The 21,838-nt window shown below is 50.4% G+C and overlaps 7 protein-coding genes across 7 annotated transcripts; 3 read left to right on the top strand and 4 right to left on the bottom strand.

Annotated features, from left to right (window-relative positions):
* Window positions 1-3,426: 3,426 nt before the first annotated feature.
* Window positions 3,427-4,146, top strand: BDW43DRAFT_311292 (uncharacterized protein; the record flags this gene model as incomplete). Its single annotated transcript, XM_032047158.1, has 2 exons — window positions 3,427-3,774; window positions 3,823-4,146. The coding sequence occupies 2 exons, from the start codon at window positions 3,427-3,429 to the stop codon at window positions 4,144-4,146; spliced, it is 672 nt and encodes a 223-aa protein (XP_031900054.1).
* On the bottom strand, window positions 4,077-6,481 carry BDW43DRAFT_90104 (mediator of RNA polymerase II transcription subunit 17). The gene is made up of 3 exons (XM_032050676.1): window positions 6,095-6,481; window positions 5,660-6,045; window positions 4,077-5,610 (listed from the first exon to the last, which is right to left on the bottom strand). Exons 1-3 carry the CDS (start codon window positions 6,361-6,363, stop codon window positions 4,331-4,333), a joined length of 1,935 nt encoding a protein of 644 aa, XP_031900053.1. The 5' UTR covers window positions 6,364-6,481; the 3' UTR covers window positions 4,077-4,330.
* A 949-nt stretch (window positions 6,482-7,430) lies between these two features.
* BDW43DRAFT_276734 (ATP-dependent 6-phosphofructokinase) lies at window positions 7,431-10,403 on the top strand. Its single transcript, XM_032041982.1, has 4 exons — window positions 7,431-7,563; window positions 7,753-8,520; window positions 8,575-9,036; window positions 9,087-10,403. Exons 2-4 carry the CDS (start codon window positions 7,777-7,779, stop codon window positions 10,239-10,241), a joined length of 2,361 nt encoding a protein of 786 aa, XP_031900052.1. The 5' UTR covers window positions 7,431-7,563; window positions 7,753-7,776; the 3' UTR covers window positions 10,242-10,403.
* Window positions 10,404-12,330, bottom strand: isn1 (IMP 5'-nucleotidase ISN1). Its single transcript, XM_032041981.1, has 6 exons — window positions 12,220-12,330; window positions 12,157-12,167; window positions 11,927-12,110; window positions 11,074-11,868; window positions 10,846-10,985; window positions 10,404-10,767 (listed from the first exon to the last, which is right to left on the bottom strand). The coding sequence occupies exons 1-6, from the start codon at window positions 12,242-12,244 to the stop codon at window positions 10,672-10,674; spliced, it is 1,251 nt and encodes a 416-aa protein (XP_031900051.1). The 5' UTR covers window positions 12,245-12,330; the 3' UTR covers window positions 10,404-10,671.
* A 2,215-nt stretch (window positions 12,331-14,545) lies between these two features.
* Window positions 14,546-15,160, top strand: BDW43DRAFT_300402 (uncharacterized protein; the record flags this gene model as incomplete). Its single annotated transcript, XM_032044888.1, has 1 exon — window positions 14,546-15,160. One exon carries the CDS (start codon window positions 14,546-14,548, stop codon window positions 15,158-15,160), a length of 615 nt encoding a protein of 204 aa, XP_031900050.1.
* A 122-nt stretch (window positions 15,161-15,282) lies between these two features.
* BDW43DRAFT_89971 (putative MFS quinate transporter) lies at window positions 15,283-17,408 on the bottom strand. Its single transcript, XM_032050675.1, has 4 exons — window positions 16,990-17,408; window positions 16,719-16,908; window positions 16,538-16,666; window positions 15,283-16,481 (listed from the first exon to the last, which is right to left on the bottom strand). Exons 1-4 carry the CDS (start codon window positions 17,262-17,264, stop codon window positions 15,405-15,407), a joined length of 1,671 nt encoding a protein of 556 aa, XP_031900049.1. The 5' UTR covers window positions 17,265-17,408; the 3' UTR covers window positions 15,283-15,404.
* A 1,612-nt stretch (window positions 17,409-19,020) lies between these two features.
* On the bottom strand, window positions 19,021-21,277 carry BDW43DRAFT_276712 (putative MFS transporter). Its single transcript, XM_032041980.1, has 2 exons — window positions 20,590-21,277; window positions 19,021-20,497 (listed from the first exon to the last, which is right to left on the bottom strand). Exons 1-2 carry the CDS (start codon window positions 20,825-20,827, stop codon window positions 19,206-19,208), a joined length of 1,530 nt encoding a protein of 509 aa, XP_031900048.1. The 5' UTR covers window positions 20,828-21,277; the 3' UTR covers window positions 19,021-19,205.
* Window positions 21,278-21,838: the final 561 nt, after the last annotated feature.

Raw genomic sequence — 21,838 nt, 5'->3', positions numbered from 1 at the left:
CAGACCCTAGTCTGATACGATATAAAATGTGTAAATGGAAATATACTCAGGACAAATACAAGTGCGGCTGCAACATAGGTGCATTGAGAAAAACCTTTGAGTATTGCAAAGACGGGAACGGGAAATGGTGCGGTAGGACCCTCACGGAGAGTAGCTCGAAAGTCAACTCGAACTACTGCAGCAAACACACCCGAGAAGGGAAAAAAGCGGAAAGAAGAATCACGACCGGCTCGAATAGCACTGGTGGCACGACCGGCACGGCTGGCAAGAAGGGCAAGACTGCCAAGAGCAGCAAGAGTAGCACCAGGAGAAGATAAATGGATTTTGGATTACCCTCATACGTGTGTGTCATGGTTATTCAAAGGGTATACGACGGTCCGGATTTCGTATACTCCATTTATCCCTCATTTCTGGATCAATCTTAAATGATCTTTGGATCAGAATTTTACTAATTTTTTTAAATTATTTTTCCATGGCGATCACAGCTTGGGCATCAGCTTGGTAACCCTAACAGGCGAATTACAATATCAACGACAGCACCCCAACCACGTGCAAATATAATAATCGTAACGTTAATCAGCTTACAATGCGCTCCTGATGCCCAGACTGCCTGTAGAATTTCTCAATAGCCTTGTTGGAGGGGAACAACTCATTATTATTTATAGACACCGCCTTTCGTGAACATCTGATCTCTCCATGACTCTTAAGGTAGGTATATCAATTCTTGAGATATTTATCTAAACTGAATTGAGTCAGTCTTCGTCCCGGAAATTTATCAATAGCGTACCAATGCCCAACTGCTAGGTTTTTGTCCTGGCAGCAATATTTTGCTGCTTGCCAAGAGCGCCAGTGTTTGAAGCGCTAGTATAAGGAGCCAATCTCTGATCTCATACGGCAAGATAGCGGGTATCAAGATTTTCACCTGGGTGATCAGTGAGCCCGGGGTGAGCCTGGGGTGAGTGGCTCACCCGGGACAACACAGAGGGGTGTGTTTCGGGTATCTGCCTGCCACCGGTTGGGTCTAGGTTAGGGCTAGGTTCCAGCAATCAGGTAAATTGGTAGGTTATGTCACTCGAATAATTAACTACCGGGTTATTATATAATAATCTCTATCTAGCATAACAGTATTTATATCTCTAGACCAGTGCTGTTAACCTCTTCATCATCTATCAATATTTCTTTTACCCATACAATAGCCTCAGCATTGTTGGTGTGGTCTCTGTAGATGGCTCGAATACGGATTTTACCACCAGTCTCATATACCTTATCCCATTTCCGCGCAAGGTGTTTGGGGCCCAGCTCCTCCCGGAGATACTCACGAGCAGCCTGGTTAGCTCTTTTGATAGTGGTCTTGGTTGTAACTAGAGCTGGATAGCGCTCTGCCACCAGGGATTTAACTGTATAATTTTCATGAATCTCCACCTTTATCTGATACTGTTTTATCTGAATAACCCGAGCAGGTTCTCCATGGCAGAGTTTAACTACAATAGACATGGGACCCATATCGTTTAGACAGTTAACCACTTGATCAGAATGGAGTGAATATACCAGATGCATGATCTCTATTCAGGTGAATTGGCTTCCCGAAACTTCTTGAAGATGTCAAGTGGAGGGCGTTCCTCATCACGATCAAGCCAGTTAAGAGACACATTGTCCAGGGCCTCTATAACCTGCTCTTTTTCGGCCTGGCTCGCTCCCGTGAGGTGATGTGTCGCCCAGCCATTGCGAAAAGGCATATTCCAGCACCAAAACGCGGGCGTAATGGTTAACAGCCTCAAGTTTCTGTGGAAAATCCAATATATCTTGTAGTTAGGCTACCTGCAAGCATGGCTGATCGTCTAGCACTTTAGTCTGAATCAGTACGGCTAACCACCAGACCAGGGAATTAGTCTGGGGGGTTGCCTGGATGTCGGTAATTACCTGAATCAGGAATCCTTTGATAGCATGCATGTTGAAGTGCGGTCTGGAAACGTTTAGACTCCATGTAGTCATGGATAGTATCGATGCTGTCCTTGAGCGGCCATAGTAACTGAAGCCCCATGGCCCTCCAGAGCTCCATCGGAACCATAGCCATGCCAGTGAAAGGTCAGAAAGGCTAGGAATGATGTCCATACAGAGACCGCTTGTTTGCGCTTCTCGAGATCCCGGGGCCGCGCCCACGAGTCAAATTCAGGGGTCTGTTGGGAGGGACAGGAGGTGGTCCGGTTTAAAGATTTTCGGATCACCGTGGGCCACTGTTCGACCAGGGCATTAGCAGTGGTGCATAAAGGGATCACTGTATCTGCAATCCGTGCACGGTGGATTTGCGTGCTGCGGTCATTGGCGGCGGTATAGAATTGTTGCCGGCCTGCAGAGATTGCATCCCGCTGGCCTTGGGTGAAACTGATAGTATTGTACCACTACTGGTAGGTAGAAGCCATTTTGGATAGTGTCTAGGTGGTAGAGTGAGTGTTTTCAGTATATTTATAATATTATGATATTATGCTTTCCCCGCTCTTTCAGGACTAGGCTAGACAGATCAGATTAGTACTGAGAGCAATAAGTGAGCCTGGACAAAATCTTACTGGACAGTATACTAAGGGACTTAAAGAACTAAAATAACTATAATTATTTTACAGTAGATTTTCTTGTTAATTCTTTTTTTTTTTTATATTGAGTTGTTTAACAAAGGTTCCAGTACTGTATAACTGAACTGTTTTTCTATAAATCCTGAACCTTACTAGGATAGAAAGGCCAAGAAAACTTATAGAAAACAGTTCACTTATACACTCTGCAGAGTGTTTTAAACAATATTCTAATCAACAAAAAACCCTAAGCTGCTCTGCTAATCCACAGCCGCTGTTGGCTCCGCTCCACTCACTACTTCTAGTAATGGTCATCCACTTATATACTAGGTATACATATTCCCATCGGTAGAGTCCCTTCAATGGAACTGAATCTAGTGAACAGCAGTATTCCCACAAATATTTAGCAATAATCACTCTTGCCAGAACCGCCATCCTTGCAACCACCTCCACAATAGGTAATAAACGAGATATCGCCATTGTTGCCTCCATTGCACTGGAATAGATATTCGCGAATGGGGTGTCGTCAGTGGGTTAGTGGGCTGCTTGCAAAGCTCCATTTACCTGGGTACCGGATTTACCGGATTTGAAAGGGGTTTATACGGTCGTTGAGAAGGAGGTATTGAAGGTATGTATGTATGTATGTATGGTGGTTGACGGCAGAGAGCTGAGATTGGTATACTATGGTTCCATTTGTTTCTCATTGTCTATTTAAGTCTAGAGGGAGTATCAGCTCGACGGGGCTGGAGGTGCTCTGCTTCCAGCAGGGACTATTTGGCCCTACCGACTTGTCACCAAGGCCTTTGCCTCTCTATTGGAGAAAAACGGTCACCGATTGAATATCGAAATGCATTCCATCGAAATGCATTCCCCCGTTACCCCGATCGCTTTCGATGCATCGAACCCTTCCTATCCGTATGTCTTGCATACGCCCCGGGGATGTCTGCGCGCAGTCAAGGTTGCACATTGTACCAATGGCATTGCGGGGCATTTACTCCCGGGGCTCCGCGGTGCGGTTTACCCCTTCAAGGGAACGATGACAGTGCAAGATGCAGGCAGTGCTTTTCCCAACCGCGGAGCGGATCTCTCATGGGGATTCCACTATCCTGTTATCTATGACAAACAGTCGAGTCGGTATGCCGCCGGGTTGTACTATCTTATGCAAAACGCAAAAACAGGATATTTCTTCTTCGGCGGAGAGGATACCCAGGTCAATCACTGTCTATCAACAAATGACGGTCATGTTGAAGAAAATTAGATTAAGCAGTTACAGGATAAACTGCCAACATTTCTTGGCCACAACCGTCCGGCGCAATGGAGGTTAGTTGGTGGATGGAGTGGAATTATGGGCTTCTCTGCAGATGGCCTTCCTGTGGTGGGACGCGCGAAAGCCTCGATGGCAGGGCGGCAGAGCGAGGGGGTATTTCTTGCAGTCGCATCCAATGGGTATGGAATGGCCAACTGTTTGTTGGCAGGAGAGGCGTTGGCGAAGATAATGCTGGGGGAGGATGTCAGCGCATGGTTACCAACGGCATACCGGATTCACGAGACACTGTTGAAAGAATTGTTGACGGTGGACTAAGCGGTGAAATCTTTCGAACTGGCAGCTTAATGTGATTATCTAGGAGTGGTCTCCGAAAGCATATCATCCTCTATTAGAAGTGTTGGAAGCCTCTAAGTGTACGGTTGCGCCGCGCCATTTGTCCTGTGCCCAACGCATAGGACAGCTAATAGTTTGTTTTTTCCTTTTCCTTTTTCACCTTCAGTTAAACTAGGGTCGGCGGTCCCTCTTTGGATACTTCAGTGACAAAGTCTATCAGGCTAGACTCGCCAGTAGTGCCATCGGACTTCCATGTCTGCGAGCGCATGGCTGGCGTTTTGTCCACAGCCAGGTGACCAAATCCATCGGTCACTCGCGCAGAGTACACTTGCACAGTTAGCTCACTTCGCGATAAGCGCACTTTCATTTTCTTGCACTCGCCCGTACTAGAGAGCGCGAGTAACTCGCCGTTATGCGGATATGTCGCTTCCCATGTTAACAGGCGCCCTGTTTCTTGCTTGATACCATCCATGGGAGTGTTCGTGGCCTGAGTGATGGCTGTGACGATATCCAACAGCACAAAGTGTACTATCACGAAGGCTGCCTCCTCCTGCAAGCCGATGCGGTTCGGCGGCCGGACGTCCGGATATTGAGGAATGTTGACCGAGATCTCATAGTGGGTACCCAACGGGGGTGATACAACGTTGGTGCGAACTTTAACTCGGAAAGAACTTTGAGGTGTGAGCAGTTGCCCCGAAAATATCGATTCATAAGGTAGCAAAAATTCCTGAACCAGGGATTCCACTTTTGGGAGAGCGCTGTTGGCGCGCTTGAGACTGAGAGATGAGAATGGGATCGCTGTAAAGCCACATGCGTACCCAGCAGTCTTCAGGACTTGGTGGAGGTCCTTCAACAAAGATTCTACCCATCGAACATGTGAGCTGTGCTGTAGGTATGCCATGACCGGTCGAAGGATTTGGTATTCTGGGGTTTGGCGGCGCTTTGGGTTAAGGGGCGGTGGGGGCTGTGTTCGTCGGCGTAGATTTTGACGGTGGGCGTAGGCAAGAAGGATGCGTATGGAGTGGGCGAGAGCGTCTGCCACCACGTCATGCTCATTGGAGGACACAGCTTCATCTTCGGCTAGAGACGCCTGATCGTCGTCGACCAAATCTAGCAAGACATCTTGCTCCTCCGACACCGGGAACTGAACTAGGTTCTGGCGGGTCGTGACCCCCTGACTACCCAGTATTCTTGCTTCGCGTACCAGCTCATGGAATAGTTCCTCTTCGTATAGCGTATCACGCGCCTGCAGGATGCGACTCTCAATTGACTCGGCCTCATCCGACACCGGTTGGGATTTCGAGCATCCTGTGACCCGACCATGACTCTTCACACGTACGCGCACCGTACGCATCTTGTGTGGAACCAACCCCTTGTCGAGTATTAAGCTTCCGTCGTTGGTCCGTCGAAGAGCGGCCAGGCCGCGGTCGCGGAAGATCGGCGTAGCTACCGCCAGTCAGTATAAAGACAATACAGAAATCCGCATGTATCTCACCTTCCAAAAAGCCATACTGCACCCCAAGTGCCTGTCTTTCCCTCGGCAACCTGCACACCTTCCATCCCTTTTCCTTAACCGCCAGCACTTCATTCCAATACCTGGTCTCCGAAGTGACTTCAGTTTCGAGCCTGTTCGCCGAGTCGAGAAGTTTGTTTGCCGCAGCGCTAAAGTTCTGCAATCTCCAACCACGCGAAACGGTCTTGGTGTCTTTGATGGCGGAGTCGGGCTTCGGAGGCGGATTGATGATTTCAGCGTTTAGCGATCCGAGGGGCGCATTTTGTTTCAGGTATGGCGACATGGACATTTCGGCCTGACGAGGATTATGCTTCGAAAGCAAAAGGGAGATAAAGTCGAGGGCAAACGACGCTTCTGCATGGGCCTGGCTACGAAGGATTAGCACAAGATGGGCGGTCGGTACTTTTGTAGCCTTACTTGGCGAATTCAATGATGGCCACGCGACGCTTATATAGTTGATCTAGACGTTCCTTCGTATCCTCATCGCCAGACGCATTGTCGCTCTCCTCTTCTGCCCACGGATCTTTGTTCTTGTCGGCTTCGATCTTGGCCCGCAGGCTATCCTCCGTAACCTCGCGAAAGGAACCATACTGAGCATTGATCTGAGCAATCTCTACGGGGAGCGGATCTGGGCGTTCGGGCTTCTCGGTCAGGGGACGAAGAGGAAGGCTAAATGAATCGGACATGACGCCGGTGCTCACTCTGCTACAGCAGAGCTTGGATCAGGAGACGATACAAAATTGGCTTTGGGAAGCTGATCGGGATATTGATTTGATTGAGCGGAGGGAACGCGGTGAGTGTCCAGCACGTGACCGCCAATCTTTCAACTATAATCACGCTTCTTCGTGGCCGTCAGAAAAACAATAGATAAGTCACAATAATTTAGAGATTGGGAGTGATCACTGAGATTAATTAGTCAATTCTAATATTAAGTGATATATATCGTTGTCTTGCGCTAAAAGCATACTCTATTAGTCCTTGTTATATTACAGAGGAATATATAACTATATCGTTTGCCTAGGCTTTGTCATCTCGACAGCACTTGTATATTTTACGAAAGGGATTACTTCAGAACCAACATTGTCAAATAGGTTTCTAGACATCCTTTTTTTCTGTTGAGTTTAACCCTATACATACTTTGTTTTCATGAGTGGTACGACGCGTATGTACATTGTTCATCTCAAGTTCTTTCTGGTGACCCAAATGGGTAGTGACGAAGTGGAGCTCCTGACCGATATATAGAACAGCTACTATGAGACACGGCCTTAATTTCACACCGGTCAAGAAGTTTGCCTCAATACCCAATCATTTGGGAACGGGATGGAATGTTACGTATGATTGACAGTTGTTCTAGCATGTATAGGGACAAAACTCTATTGGAATTTCGACTATCTGGTTTGGGTGAGACCCCTGCCGAGCCATATGGCAAGACAAGATGTCCTGATCCCTGTGGCCTGATATCATAAAAACTGGGGCCATGGAGAGCGGATGGTCGGGTTTGAAATCATTGAGGAAAAAGAGGAGAGGAGCATAGCCAACCACAGGTTGTAGAAGGTCAAGGTGATAGATACTCTGCTTCAGTCCCCACCGCAGAGAACCATCCTGTAGCCACACGTGCCCATTGTAACCCTGCCCTAGAGGGGTTATCACGTGATACAAAGGGGAGCCTAACCCGAACAGGCAATGTCAGTGACATCAGTGATGATGGTTCTTCATCAGCTTCGGACTTTCTTGTTGAACTGCAGAACAACTGAGCAATTGCTGACATTCGACGGATCACACCGGAAGATCAACCCTGGAGGTTCATTGTCGGCAGTTTAACTTATATGGGAATATCCTTCTCCTTAGTCATATAATAAACATCTGGATCCAACTATAAGTAGAAGGTTAGTTTCACTTCCTTATCAAGTTCCCAGGTTCAGTGACGTACTACTTGCCCACTCCCGCTTTTTCTCACCGGAATTCTTCTCCCCCCACCGTCACACAAGTTATCTAAACCTCAACTATTCCGCTATCCATTCGGAACCCCTTTGTTTATCACTTCAATCATTGACCCTTAACTGTTTTACCTATAGTTTTTCTAGGGAATTGTCATCTGCATGATGGCTACGACACACGCCCCCGCGGAGCCCCCCAAGCGCCGCCGCATCGGTGTCTTGACCTCCGGTGGTGATGCTCCCGGCATGAACGGTGCCGTCCGGGCCGTTGTCCGTATGGCTATCTACTCCCAGTGCGAGGCCTACGCCGTCTACGAAGGTTACGAGGGTTTGGTCCATGGAGGCGATATGATCCGTCAGGTACATTGGGAAGATGTCCGTGGCTGGCTCTCCCGTGGTGGTACCCTGATTGGTTCCGCTCGTAGCATGGCTTTCCGGGAACGCGCCGGTCGTCTGAAGGCCGCGAAGAACATGGTTATTCGGGGTATTGATGCCCTTGTGGTTTGCGGCGGTGATGGAAGTTTGACTGGTGCCGACCTTTTCCGTTCCGAATGGCCTGGTTTGCTGGAGGAGCTGGTCAAGACGGGCGAATTGACCGAGGAACAGATCGTCCCGTACAAGGTGTTGAACATTGTGGGCCTGGTGGGTTCTATCGATAACGATATGTCCGGCACAGACGCTACCATCGGCTGCTATTCTTCCCTCACTCGTATCTGCGATGCGGTCGACGATGTTTTCGATACTGCCTATTCCCACCAGAGAGGCTTCGTCATTGAAGTCATGGGACGTCACTGCGGTTGGTTGGCCTTGATGTCAGCTATTAGCACTGGCGCAGACTGGCTCTTCATCCCCGAGATGCCTCCCCGAGAAGGCTGGGAAGATGACATGTGTTCTATCATCACCAAGGTAAATGACCGCGGAACCATTGGATCAGCCATATGCTAATTCCCTGTCCAATAGAACCGCGAAGAACGAGGCAAGCGAAGGACGATTGTCATAGTGGCCGAGGGTGCTCACGACCGGCAACTCAACAAGGTGTCGAGCAGCAAGATCAAGGACATACTGACCAACCGACTGGGTCTGGACACGAGGGTGACTGTTCTGGGTCATACCCAACGTGGAGGAGCAGCATGTGCCTATGACCGTACCCTCTCGACTTTGCAGGGTGTGGAGGCTGTTCGCGCTGTTTTGGATATGAAGCCGAACTCCCCATCTCCGGTCATCACCGTCCGCGAGAACAAGTTGCTGCGTACCCCGTTAATGGATGCCGTCAAGGCCACTAAGGAAGTTGCCGATCTCATTCATGAGCGGAAGTTCGATGAGGCTATGCACCTGCGTGACTCGGAGTTCAAAGAGTATCATTTCGCCTACAAGAACACTGCCACTCCCGACCACCCCAAGCTGATCCTTCCAGAAAACAAGGTATGTCGCACTCGAGGACTCTTTAAAAGAACAGCGTTAACACCCTGAAGCGCAAGCGCATTGCCATCATCCATGTTGGTGCCCCTGCCGGAGGTATGAACCAGGCCACCCGCGCGGCCGTCGCCTACTGCCAGACTCGTGGACACACTGCCCTTGCCGTTCACAACGGTTTCCCCGGCCTCTGCCGGCACCATGCAGACACCCCGGTTAGCTCTGTGCGCGAGGTTTCTTGGGAAGAGCAGGATACCTGGGTCAACGAGGGTGGTTCGGATATCGGAACAAACCGAAGTCTGCCGTCGGAGGACTACGAGACTACTGCCAAGTGCTTTGAGAAGTACAAGTTCGACGGACTGTTTGTGGTTGGTGGTTTCGAGGCTTTCACAGCCGTTAGTCAGCTGCGCCAGGCCCGCGAAAAATACCCTGCCTTCAAGATTCCCATGGTCGTCTTGCCGGCTACCATCTCCAACAACGTGCCGGGTACCGAATACTCTCTCGGTAGCGACACTTGCCTGAACACCCTCATCGAGTTCTGCGATGCTATCCGACAGTCCGCATCGTCCTCCCGCCGCCGTGTCTTCGTCGTTGAAACCCAGGGTGGTAAGTCCGGTTACATCGCCACGACAGCTGGTCTCTCGGTGGGCGCCTCAGCCGTTTACATTCCCGAGGAAGGCATTGATATCAAGATGTTGTCACGCGATATCGACTTCCTGCGCAACAACTTCGCCCACGACAAGGGTGCCAACCGTGCTGGAAAGATCATCCTCCGCAACGAGACCGCCTCCAGCACCTACACCACACAAGTGATCGCGGATATGATCAAGGAGGAAGCCAAGGGCCGCTTCGAGTCCCGCGCCGCGGTCCCCGGTCACTTCCAGCAGGGTGGCAAGCCCTCTCCGATGGATCGGATCCGTGCCCTGCGCATGGCGATCAGATGCATGCAGCACATCGAGGGCTACGCCGACAAAACCCCCGATGAGATCGCCGCCGACGAGCTTTCTGCGTCCGTCATCGGCATCAAGGGATCCCAGGTTCTCTTCTCGCCCATGGGCGGCGCCACCGGCCTGGAGGCGACCGAAACCGACTGGGCCCGCCGTCGCCCCAAGACCGAATACTGGCTCGGGTTGCAGGACACAGTCAACATTTTATCCGGACGTGCTAGCTTCAGCGCTGGCAAGACAAGCTGGTCCTGCTATGAGAATTGTTAAGCGTTGTGACAAGAACAACAACCACTTGCACTGTGATGGGCGTTAATGAGTTTGGTGGGTAGAAATCCGCTGCGGTTCGGAAAGATAGGTCTCTTCATCTCTTTACACGTTCGACCTGGAAAGAACGGAATGAGTTTCAAGATGCAGTGATGGCTGCTACGTATGTATCATGACAGGAATTATTGAATGAAAATTATGATCTCCCTTATTTATATCAGTCGTTGTACCCGTAGTCAAGAATGAACCTCGTACCCCTGCCCATAGCACGTATCTCATGTAATGCATATTCAACACACAATGCAAGACATTTCCTAGAGAAATCGACGCTCGCTCAATAAACCCGAAATTAGAAGAGATAACAACTAGTCCGCTGACAAGAGCCGAAGGAAAAAAAAAAACAAGGATGGGAGTATAAAAATACTCCGAAACATTAATCAAATCCCTTCTCAACGAAGGCCAGCTCATCCAAGAGCTGTACAGTTTCTGCCGGGCTAGCGATCCACGCCGTTGTCGAAGCTAGCCGTGCCTGAACAATTATTAGAACCACTGATATAATTGATCCTTATGAGAGGAGATATCGATGGGACAGGTGGCGATAACGAACCTTGAAATCATTGGCGCCGGCAGACAGGAACTGATCTCCGATATGGAGTGTGCGGGTTCGGTCGATGCCGCCGAAATATTGTTGGCAGGCGCGTACACCCCAGGATTTGTCGCCGATGTCGACGAAGACGTCGTTTCCACCTTTTTCGTTGATTATGTGTTAGTAGGGTCTGAAACGCGGCTGGATAGGTAATGGTCTGCGTTGGGGTTGGAATAGGCGGGGAAATACCATTGAAGGCACAGAAGGGCAATTTAGTCCCAACGACCGATCTCTCGACGGTATTTTGAACGACCAGGACCGTTTCTTCCCACTGCTCACGGGTGACCTTCTTGCGATCTAGGGGATACACTCCGACGGCACGATCTTTTCGTAGAACTGCGACGGGGAGGTTCAGATTTGTGGCGCACGCACGCAGCGAGGATTCGGCGATGTCTAGAAGTTGGGTGATGTCTGAATCTTGCCAGGCGTGCATCTCATCGAGTAACCATTGTTCGCGGGGGACGTAGGTGAGTTTATGCGGAGAGGTGTGGTCGTAGCGGAAAAGGAAGTTGCTTTCACCGCCCATGACTACGAGGCCGTCGCGGTCGGCCGGAGTGAGGAGGTCCGAGCTGTGGATGGCATCGAGGAGACCCTTCAGACGCTCGTAGTACTTGGATGCCTCGGTGTACCCTGCAGCAGTGACAATGCCGATTTTGCGCCCTTGCTGGAGGAGGTGGATGAGGCGGGGGATCACGGGGTTATCGTCGGTGAGGCAGGCGCCGTCATCGTAGAGGGTGACGTCTCCGTCAAAGGTGATAAGATCGAGGCCGGAGGTACGGAAGAGACCGAGGAGCTGGGCTGAGTTGAGGATGAGGCGGATGTCGTTGAAGGAGGGGGCAACAAAGCGACGCCGGCTGATGAAGCGCTGACTGTCTTGGTATTTGAAGGCGTCTTCGAGGGGGAGGGGCGTGAAGAAAGAGCCTACGGTTGGAACCAAATGATTGAGTTTAGATTTACCAGGGGCTTTGGTTGCTTGGTGCTGGACTGCATTGTCATGAGTCAGTATCGGTCAATTGAGCCGTTGCAAAGGAAGAAGATGTACTGTGATCGCGCATGAGATTCTCAACATCCCGAAAGATCTCCGCATAACGTTGGTGGGTATCATTTGCGACGGCGGTCAGACTCTCGCTATGTTCCTGGTAGACAGCGGTAGGCTGTGAATGCAGCACGAATGGAACAGCCAGAAGGCCCTTGATCCATTCAATCAACTGGTCTCGGCGATGCGACTGGTCGAGTTAGCATCATGGAGCGCCGAGCCAGTTTGCGTCATACCTTGAGCGCATCAGTAGGGTTGATTAGCTGGAGGTCCAAAACGAGGTCAATCCTGAGACTTACATTCAACGCGGTAGCGAGTAGTCATTTTGAATAAGGTGTCTTCTCAATTGCAGAGAGCGAATGGGGGGGATGTTGAGGATGAGGGAAGGAAGACGGGAGGAGAAGAGTACCCCAAAAGGTAGATGTTTGGCCTACCCCACATCTGGTTTAGCTCCGGTATTTATAGTTGAGTCCTGTGCCAAGCTCACATCGTGACACGGAGATAAGATCTGTCAAATCAGATTCATCTGCTCTTTCATCCCTTCATTCTCCATCACAGCCTGTGAAGCCACGTCTCCCTGCGGTTTTCAATGCATCTCTTGTCGGTGTACCGGAAATTGACCTATAGGACCTTTTCCATGACCCATTACTCAGGGACAATATGGGCAAGTACTAATACGTACAGAATCCGACTGACTATGGCATAAGACACAGGTTGGTATGTGTCATTCGGCCGAAATGGACCCTTGCTGCGCGCTGATGATTTCCATCAGTCAATGCCACCGTGAACTTCAAAAGATACACCGTCCCCCTTGATTAAAATATAAAATATGTAGTACCCCGCATTGGAAGGGAAAGCAAAGGATGCGATGGTCCGTTTCAATCAAATCGCAATTCTGACGCTTTCTGACGTATCTGGGTCATAAATCCGCGCTACATGTGGAGTTCCGGGGTATGGTCCATTTCCCGGAAGATTATAGGTTTTACTTGGAGGTCCGGCTGGATATGGCGACATTCCACCTGCTGGCTCCTATGTCTTACATATTGGATGATACCCGTCCCTGTGATCTCAAAAGACCTACCATCCTGGTTGAAAAAAAGCCCTTGCATTGAAATACGAAAGGCGTCCACCAGGTGAGAAGATGAGTTCCCCCGGAAGTGGTCGTCGTAAACGAAAGCTAAGGTTCCCCTATTGGATCCTTAACCTGGACTACGATTTTCGGCGCCTTGCGGCGAGACAGACAGGCGAGGACCCAGCCACGGGGCAAACCCAGTAGCATCTGAAACTCCATGATTTCGTCTCAATGTCCCAGAAGACTACAGTCCGGCTGGGATAGCTATGCTGTGCTTTATTTAGGGACGAAGACCACGCGTCGGTCGGCATTGCCCGTTGAGGACCTCCAGCCGTTATATTTCGAATCTGAATCTGAATAACATCCTTGCCGGTCAGGGAGTGTCCAATTGAATCTGGTTAGAACCATCGGTAGACAGAAGTCTGGAAGTCGGTTATGGATTCAAATAGACTTCTCCAACGACAAAGCAGGGCTGAGGTGTCCCCAGGGAAAACCAAGATTGATAGAATCGAAGAAAACGGAAATGGATGTCGGGTATTTATAATACTCTCGTGCCCACTCCGCACTTTCTCGGGGAGATCTGTCCTACCCTGATGAGGTGCGAGGTACATCGGAAGCGTGACTGACTCAGTTGACTGCCCCAGAAACAAAGCCAAAAAAGAAATGTAACACAATATATGTAAAATATCGAGCCGATTGGATTAGTTTTACCGCTTAATACCTCAGCACATGCACCGTCCTATCCAGTAGAAAGAGAAGAAAAAAAAAAAAAAAAAAAAAAAAAGAGAGAGAGAGAAAAGTAACGAAAGAGAGACTCTCTCCACTATTTAGTACTATGTACTAAACAAACCCTCGTACAACAATGTAACCAAAAACCACAATATCGTATTCTCTCTCGGTCACGACAAAACCACCAATCACAACCCCACCAGCACGAACAAAGGGTCCAGACCCAATCAACAAAAAAAAAAAACTGAAGCCTTCCAGGCAAAAACGATACGTTATCATTGCAGCCTGAGTCATCCATGACATAGCCCCATACCGTCCCCGATCAATAAAGATAACGAAAATCGCAGATCCCTGACTCACGAGAAATAACGCTCTATTAAGACTACCAATTAGAAGCACAGTCTAAACGATCCTTTATGAGGTCATAGGCGATCTAGAACGGACCGAACAGGGGTGTCAGGGCGGCTGAGCCTCGGACAAGTAATTACGAAGCTTCATGGTTGCCATTTTCGGGTAGAGAAAATGGAGTGCCAAGACGATGACTAGGGTGATATTGGATTGATATAGTGCTATTCTGATGATTCATGGATGCCTGGGTGCGACGTCATTCTGGTGATTCATTGGGAAAGAAATAAGTATAAATTGGTTTGGTGAGCGATTTGTTTATTCGAGTAGAGCTTTAGCATCATCTATCTATTTTTACTCATTCTACTGCGGTGGACTACATACAATACGCTGTCAGAGCGGCCATATCAAAAATTTAATACGCAATCAATATATCCCATTCGCGAATCAATCAATTGATGAAAACAGATATTACAAAGATGGAGCATAACACCTCACCACCACCACCCTACACCCCGAGTGACACTTCCACCTTGGAAGAAACGTTTCCTGCTCCTCAGAACCTCAAAAGCGAGAGCCTCCTCACTCGTGGTCTTCAAGTCCCTACGCGATCGGCTGTTCCTACCTCCGGCTTCACGTATCCGCCTCTACTCTCGCAATTCGATATCACGGCTGCGGACTGGGACAAGTTCACCACTGAAGTGATTACCACGGCCCGAATGAACCGGAAGCAATGGACTACGGCGGTTGGGAAGGGTCTCGGCGTAATGGCGATCGGCGGGCTGATGGTCGGGTTGGTGGGTGCCATACCAGCGTACTATGTTGCGCGACGGGCGCAGCGGAGCCGGGAAGAGAAAAATATGATCCTGGGGAGTGAGGAGTTGAGGGGGGTGGTGGAGAGATGGAACCAGGGGTTCTTTGAGCCCCGGGGGGTGTTGATTAGGGTTGACTTGCCGTTTGAGGAGGTGGAGCAAATGGAGATGATGGATGTGTTGGATGGGAAGGGGAGGGATGCCAAGGGGGAGCGGAAGAGAGACAATGAGGCGAGGAAGGCGAGGATAGTGATTATACCTTTGCCGGGGAAGTCAGGATAAGGGGGGGGGGGAATGTTGTAGAGGATTGGATTATGGGTACTTATTCGGTTACGATTAAACGTATGTAATGTCTGATGCGGAATGGTAATGAATTGTTCATATTCATCTTGGTCGTTTCATAAGTTCGTTGACTATAGGAATTATATCTGTTCAACGGATGTTGACTCGTTGAAAATACATATAGAAAGAAACTAGGGGAGAAGGAGCTTGGGGAATATTATCAAAAAACAAAAAAAGTGCCCATCTAGACCCTAGTCGAGTTATCCTTAGTGCCCACATTCTCCACGTGGTCAGATTGCTCTGCAATCTGTGCCTTGTCCGAGATCACCATGTCGCGCTGCTCAGCATCCCGAGCACCATATAGACCGATCTTGTACCAGGGCAGCTCGAACAGCCTGTCAATTGTCTCCAGACTGCGACCCGCGGTTTCGGGGACGGTTACCAGCACCCAGAACCAGCCGATGATGGTCACCGCGGCGAAGAACCAAAACGTGCCCTTGGGGCCGATGCCGCCATGGTCAGGACCCAGCAGCATGTTGGGCACCGCACGGGAGTTTCCGTACTGGTTGACAAAGTGCAGGCACATCGCCAGGGACGTGGCGAGGGCACGGATCCGCAGCGGGAACAGCTCCGCTGTGAGAAGATACTGCATCGAATTCCAACCGAGGGCCCAGCCGAACCCGGAGATGTAGATCATAGCGATCGCACCGCGACTGGCACCCAGCTTGTTTGCCGGCAGCTCGAAGCCGTCCACAACTCCCATCTCCGGGACGCTCGTGAGAAAACCGGCGACATAGACCATCGAGATGGCCTGGAAAGTGATACCGATCAGCAGAGAGCGCTTCCGGCCGATGACATCGACTAAGAACAGGGCGCAAATGATGGCCGCGACCAATTTGATGATACCAAAGATACCAGTGACCAGGAGCGTCTCGTTGGATCCAGTGATGCCGAGCAATTCGAACAGGTCGGGAGCGTAAAGGGTGATTGAACCGGCTCCGGACCACTGCGACAGGAGCTGGGCCATGAGGGCGAGGTACAAACGGTACAGGTTGCTGGGCACCAGGAATGCCTCTTTGATCACCCCCATCGGACCGGATCCCATGGTGGCTTCCATCTCGGCCTCGTGCGAAGTCCGGATGGCAGAGAACTCTTGAATAACGTACTCGTGATCTTCGGGGAGATTTCTGACGCGAGATAGATTCTTCAGGGCTTCCTCATGCTTTCCTTTCTTGACCAAGTAGCGAGGGGACTCCCACTGTGTAAAAGAAAGGATGAAGATGAGACCGGCGAAGATAACGTGGAGACTGGTTGGGACTTCCTGTATGCATGGGTTAGAACATCGAGCGATTGGTGTTGTCTATAGATGGTACTAACCCATCGCTTGTGCGTGTTGTCTCCCATGTTCACTTGACAACCATAGTTGGTGAAGTAGGCGAGAACGATACCCAGGTAGACAAAGCCAGTGAAGACACAAGTACAGAGACCACGAACGGATGCGGGTGCCTACCATGGTCAGTCAATGAGATCCCCTATAGAGCCATTGTAATTCACTCACGATTTCTGCAAGATATACAGGTCCAACCACTACGGTCTGACCGACACCGAGACCAGCAACGAAACGGCCGGCGTAGATAGCACCCAGGTTGCCATTGGCTGCCATGAAGATGGCAATGCCAATAATCCACAGGACACAGAGTTGACGAGTAGCCCACAGACGGCCGATGCGATCGCAAACTAAGAAAGCACTGCCGACCGAGCAGTTAGTACTTGGTTTTTCTTCTTCTTTTCCCTCCAGAGGAGAGCGCCGATCTCAACGATATTCTTACAAGAGAGCACCACCGACAGAGCCAATCTGGACCATCGCAGAGACATTTGCCTTGATGTTGGCCTTCTCCACAGTACTGTAGGAGTCATAGTTGATGGTCCTCTGGAAATCCTTGGAGTTGAAAGCACCGGAGATCAAACCCTCATCGACACCCCGGGCGGCGCCCATGAGCCCGAACGAGACCACAGCGAGCCATAGTCTCCAATTGTAGACCTGTTTCGGATCACCCAGGTTTTTGAGCTGAAAGATATTGACGGGTTTCTTTGCGCCCGCCATTGTGCTAGAGGGGAGATTTGCGGGGGACTTTGACGCCTGTTAGGCGATTGAAAAAGTCGAGCAAGGGTACCAAGAATGTAAGGGGGCAGAAGGAAGACAAAGAGGGGTACAAGGCAATGGTGACACAAAACACATTGATCGAGACCGGCTGAACAGTTTATATACCCCAGACGACGGTCGGGCTGGTGGCACGCAGCGATGCGGGGGATATCGTTGAGCGTGGGGAGCATCATTACTAGAAAGCCAAAATTCACCCACTCTACCATCCCCTAAAGCTAGATCCAACAGCCTACAGTTCTCGTTTCACTCTATTAGGAAAGTGTCTGCGGTGGACCTGAATTGGCCAAGAGCTGGCTGTCGCCAAGGGTGCTTGAGCCGGGGGAGCATGTAGGGCGCTGGCCTTGGTATGGATTGTCGCCGGCCAGGTTCCGAAATCTCGCGACGTTGAGTGCTTATCAGCTCTTAACTGGAAACTCACTCTCAGCCTTGTTGTCATTGTATGACCTTGGGCCTTGCTCAGAAGACATCATACTCCATAGATAAAAAAGAATCGACATCCCGTGTGGCCCGCGTGATGTATCATCGCCAAAACTACACTAGTTACGACACCCTGCTTATATCCTACGCCGGTATGGACTAGACATCGCACGCGGCTGATTGTTGAGGCCGAAGGAATAGGTCTCTTCCCCGGCATCGGATTGGGTTCCTGTCAAGCCTATTCCAAGGAGCATTCTTGTCGGTAAAACCGTCAGGATGGGACCATTTCGGTCAACGTCCGAAGGGCATCTGGTGTCACCCGAAGCCAAAACACGAGAAAATCCTCCGTCGGGACCGCTTGGCGGACCTGGGGAAATGGAGGGAAACTGGAGTCACGAGGATATGCGGGACGGTAGCGTAAGGGGGGTGGAGAGGTGGAGATGCTGGAAAGACCGTGAGTGGTGATGAGGGCTTTCAAACGAACAGTTTGTATGGCTCTACAGCACGGACTCCATATGTGATCCACATCTGGTGGCCAAGATTTCTTTGGCTGTTTCTGGGGAATGAAAACCCTAACCTAGAAGCTAATTCAACACATGGTTACATATCTGGCAAATAATTGGGAAAAAATTACTAACCCCTCCCCACTCTGGATTAATAAGGGAAAAAGTTGAAGTCTCACCACTGGAGCTCAACTAGTCCAATTCTATGTACCTATTGAAGGGGATTCGCCCCCAGGTCCATCCCCCACGAAGGATTCGTAGTCCTTGCTAGTTTTCCCTCGGTCTATCCAGTCGTGCTTTTCGTCGCCGCAACGCTAGTTGTCTCGACTGCAATAACACCGGCCGAATACGGCCCAAAGCCAGCCCCCCCCTCCGAAGAGGCGAATTAGTCAAGAGAGCTTCTAATTCCCCCCTCCACAGAAGCGCCGGATCTGTGAGATCCGAAGACACAAGTTAAAGCCGGGTACCTGATAAGAGACGAAGAAGATAGCGCGAGAGGGGGTGAAAATTCTAGCGAAAGGAATTCTTCGTCGTTCGTTAGCAAGAGTAGGGTTCGGGCGAGACTGTGACTTGTGGCGTGCCTAGTAGTAGGTAGTCTCAATCTGATTATCCTTGAATATTCTCCTCACCCAGCAACGAGCTCGGCACGGCTAAATGTCAGCTATTTGGCTGCCGACGTTGCATTGAGCTGCCTCTACTCGGGAAGCTCTTGTGTACAAGTTTCCCCGTGTCTTTTTCGGATAAGACTCTGCATCCCAATTAAAATTGATTATATTTCTTTGTTAGGTTTCAGCTACAGCGGTATGACTAGTAAACAAAAGTACACGCCATGCATCTCTCGCCTGACTCGACCTTGTTTTTGTATGCATGCACCCCATACATAAATGGTATCCGTCTTGCATATTGGACACTGGCAAAATAGCAAAAGGCCAACCTTCTCCCCCCCCCTTTACCCGTAGCGCTACGCGCGCCAGCGAAAGGCCGGATTGCGCCAGTCTAGATTCTGAATCTGTCTCTGTGTCATGCCGCGCAGTGCTTGGTCAATGTCTACCTTCTCCCGCCTTTTATTGTCCCACTTCATCCACAGCCAAAGGCTAACCCCGAGTATTATGATCAACGATCCCGTTGCCAGGTTGAGACCGTTCCCGATATGATAATTCGGCGCATCAAACGGTAAAAATGACCACGTCGAGATCAACCCGCCCAGGTTACCAAACATGACGTTCGTCCCAATCGCCGATGACCGCGCCGTATCCGACACCACATTATTCGAGACATGAGCGTTGCACAGGGCACCGAACGCGAACGCCCCGCAGGCGATGAGGAAGGTGGCACCATAACGCACCATAGCTGAGGTGCTCGCCAAAAACATGATATAACCCGTGACCATGAGTGGCGGTGTAATGACGAAGAATAACATGCGGTTGTCCCAACGCCAACTGAGGAAGGGGAACAAAACGGTGAAGAATGCCCCGACGACATAGGGAGGCACAGTGTGCAATTGCTGTGACACGACGCTGGCGTCCGGGTAGATGGTCCGGACAATAGTCGGGGCAAAGAATGCCAGCCCCTGTACGGTAATGTTATTGAGCAAAAAGATAAACGACGTCGATAGTGTTACGGGATTGAAGATGCCCCGCAGCATTTTGGTGCGATCCATCTTGTCCAACACCTCCGTGGTCGAGACGCGCTCTGCCTTCAATCGGGCGATGGCAAGGTCCTTCTCTTCCGGGGTCAACCAGCGCGCCGTCTCAGGCCGATCAGTTAGCGTAAGGAAGGCTACTAGGCCCAAGCCGATCGTAATGATCCCTTCAATCGCGAAGATCATGCGCCAGGTACGCAGGCTGCCGAAGTGGTCTAGACTCAGTATTGCGGACGCCAATAGGCCACCAAATGCACCGGCGAGTGGTGCCATGACGATGTAAAGGGCTAGGCGGAAGGCAAGCTCACTGCGCCGATACCAGCGCGACATATAATAGGCGATCCCTGGTAACATTCCTGCCTCGAACACTCCCAGTAGGAACCGAACCCCCGATGCCGCCTGGATATTATGAACAAAGGCCGTGCCAAGGGAGCAAATTCCGAAAGCCAAAGTGGTCCCCGGAATAAACCAGCCTGGCCCCAACCACTTACACGCAATATTGCACGGAATCTCGAAGATGATGTATGATATATAGAAGATAGATAAGACGGTATTGTAATCATACCCCGTCAGGCCCAGGTCTTTCTCGAACCCGGCGAGTTTGGCATTGCCTATTACGCAGTCATGGTCAGCGGCCGATTACACCAGTAGTAGATTATATGACGTGGATTTACGTCGCATGTCCCCAGTTAAAATAACATACCGATATTAGCACGGTCAATGAAACAGAAAAGATAGAGCAATGCCACGGTCGGGATAATATAAAGATCAATCTTTAGTCGCAGCCGACGTTCCGCAGCGCGGTCGAATTCAATGAGGACGCGGCCATACTGGTCGGTTGCTGCTTGGCCGTGTTCAGCCACATCCGTGGCCTTGTTCCGCTCAGTGATCTCGGCCTTCTCATCCGCCATCCCCTGCAAAGCGCCCTTGTCGGCTGTCATGTTGGGCTTCACCTTATCACTCAGAGAGACGAAGGACCCGGGAAGAATCCGGAACTAGACACAAATGATGATCTTCCAGCGCGCCCCGAGCTTCCTATCCTCCAAAGGTAGCCATGCAGGAGGTGGAGATGCGGGGATAATTTATACGCCAAAGGGATATTAATGCAGTAATCCGTATCGGATACTATAAACTGATCGGATTTGCCGAATGATAGTGCGGCAACGAGGCGCGGAAGCATGCATGCGTGCAGAATCTGGGGTTGAGCAGATTTTGGCCGCCAGGGTCTTGGGCAGTGGGTACCTGGGAGCCTGGGAATTCAGGCCAACACGGTTATCCCTTCGGAACGCGGCATATTGTCTGGTCGGCTTCTAAGACTTTGCTTAGATGCGCGGTAGTTGAACCGGAAAGAAAGGTCCTTCTCAGGATAAAGGATGTAGTGCTAAGACGCCCATGGAATTGCCGAGATGCAGGGCCAGCGAATGCGTTCGCCCATCCCGGGGGCGGGGGGGGGGGGGGGGTTAGACGAGCCGCGGCATATTGGGGAGAGAGTTCAAAGAGTGGTAGCTCAATCCTTCTGGCAGAGCCTTCAAAGTTTCATGGCGCTCTTGGCTGTTAGCGGGACATTGAATGCTGATGTTCAACTTGGCCTATCGCGGATTCTCCAGCGTCAAAGCTCGTTGTGAGCCAAGTTGCCAAGACGCTGTCCGTCGGATAGGAAGCTGCTGCGAGCCATTCAATTCGCCAGCATCGGGAATAAAGAGCGTGCCCACTATGAGTAATCAAAGTATGTCTGGTGTTGAAACCAATAAGCTTGTGTGGGGAGGAACTGGACAGAGTCAGCTGCATTCTAGGTGAAAACGACAAAGGCAAAAACCGAGTAATGAGAGGCGGAAGGGCTGAAAGAGCTATTACCGAGTTCGTCGTCCGAAGTCCAGTAGTGGGAAGGAATGTCGGATGATACTGTCAAAGGCAGTTGTGAATGGTGGTAAATTGAAAGAGTTTGGAATAGA

This window comes from Aspergillus alliaceus (assembly GCF_009176365.1).
Source record: "Aspergillus alliaceus strain CBS 536.65 unplaced genomic scaffold BDW43scaffold_23, whole genome shotgun sequence".
Classification (NCBI taxonomy): domain Eukaryota; kingdom Fungi; phylum Ascomycota; class Eurotiomycetes; order Eurotiales; family Aspergillaceae; genus Aspergillus; species Aspergillus alliaceus.
This window is presented reverse-complemented; position numbering and strand designations above follow the sequence as displayed.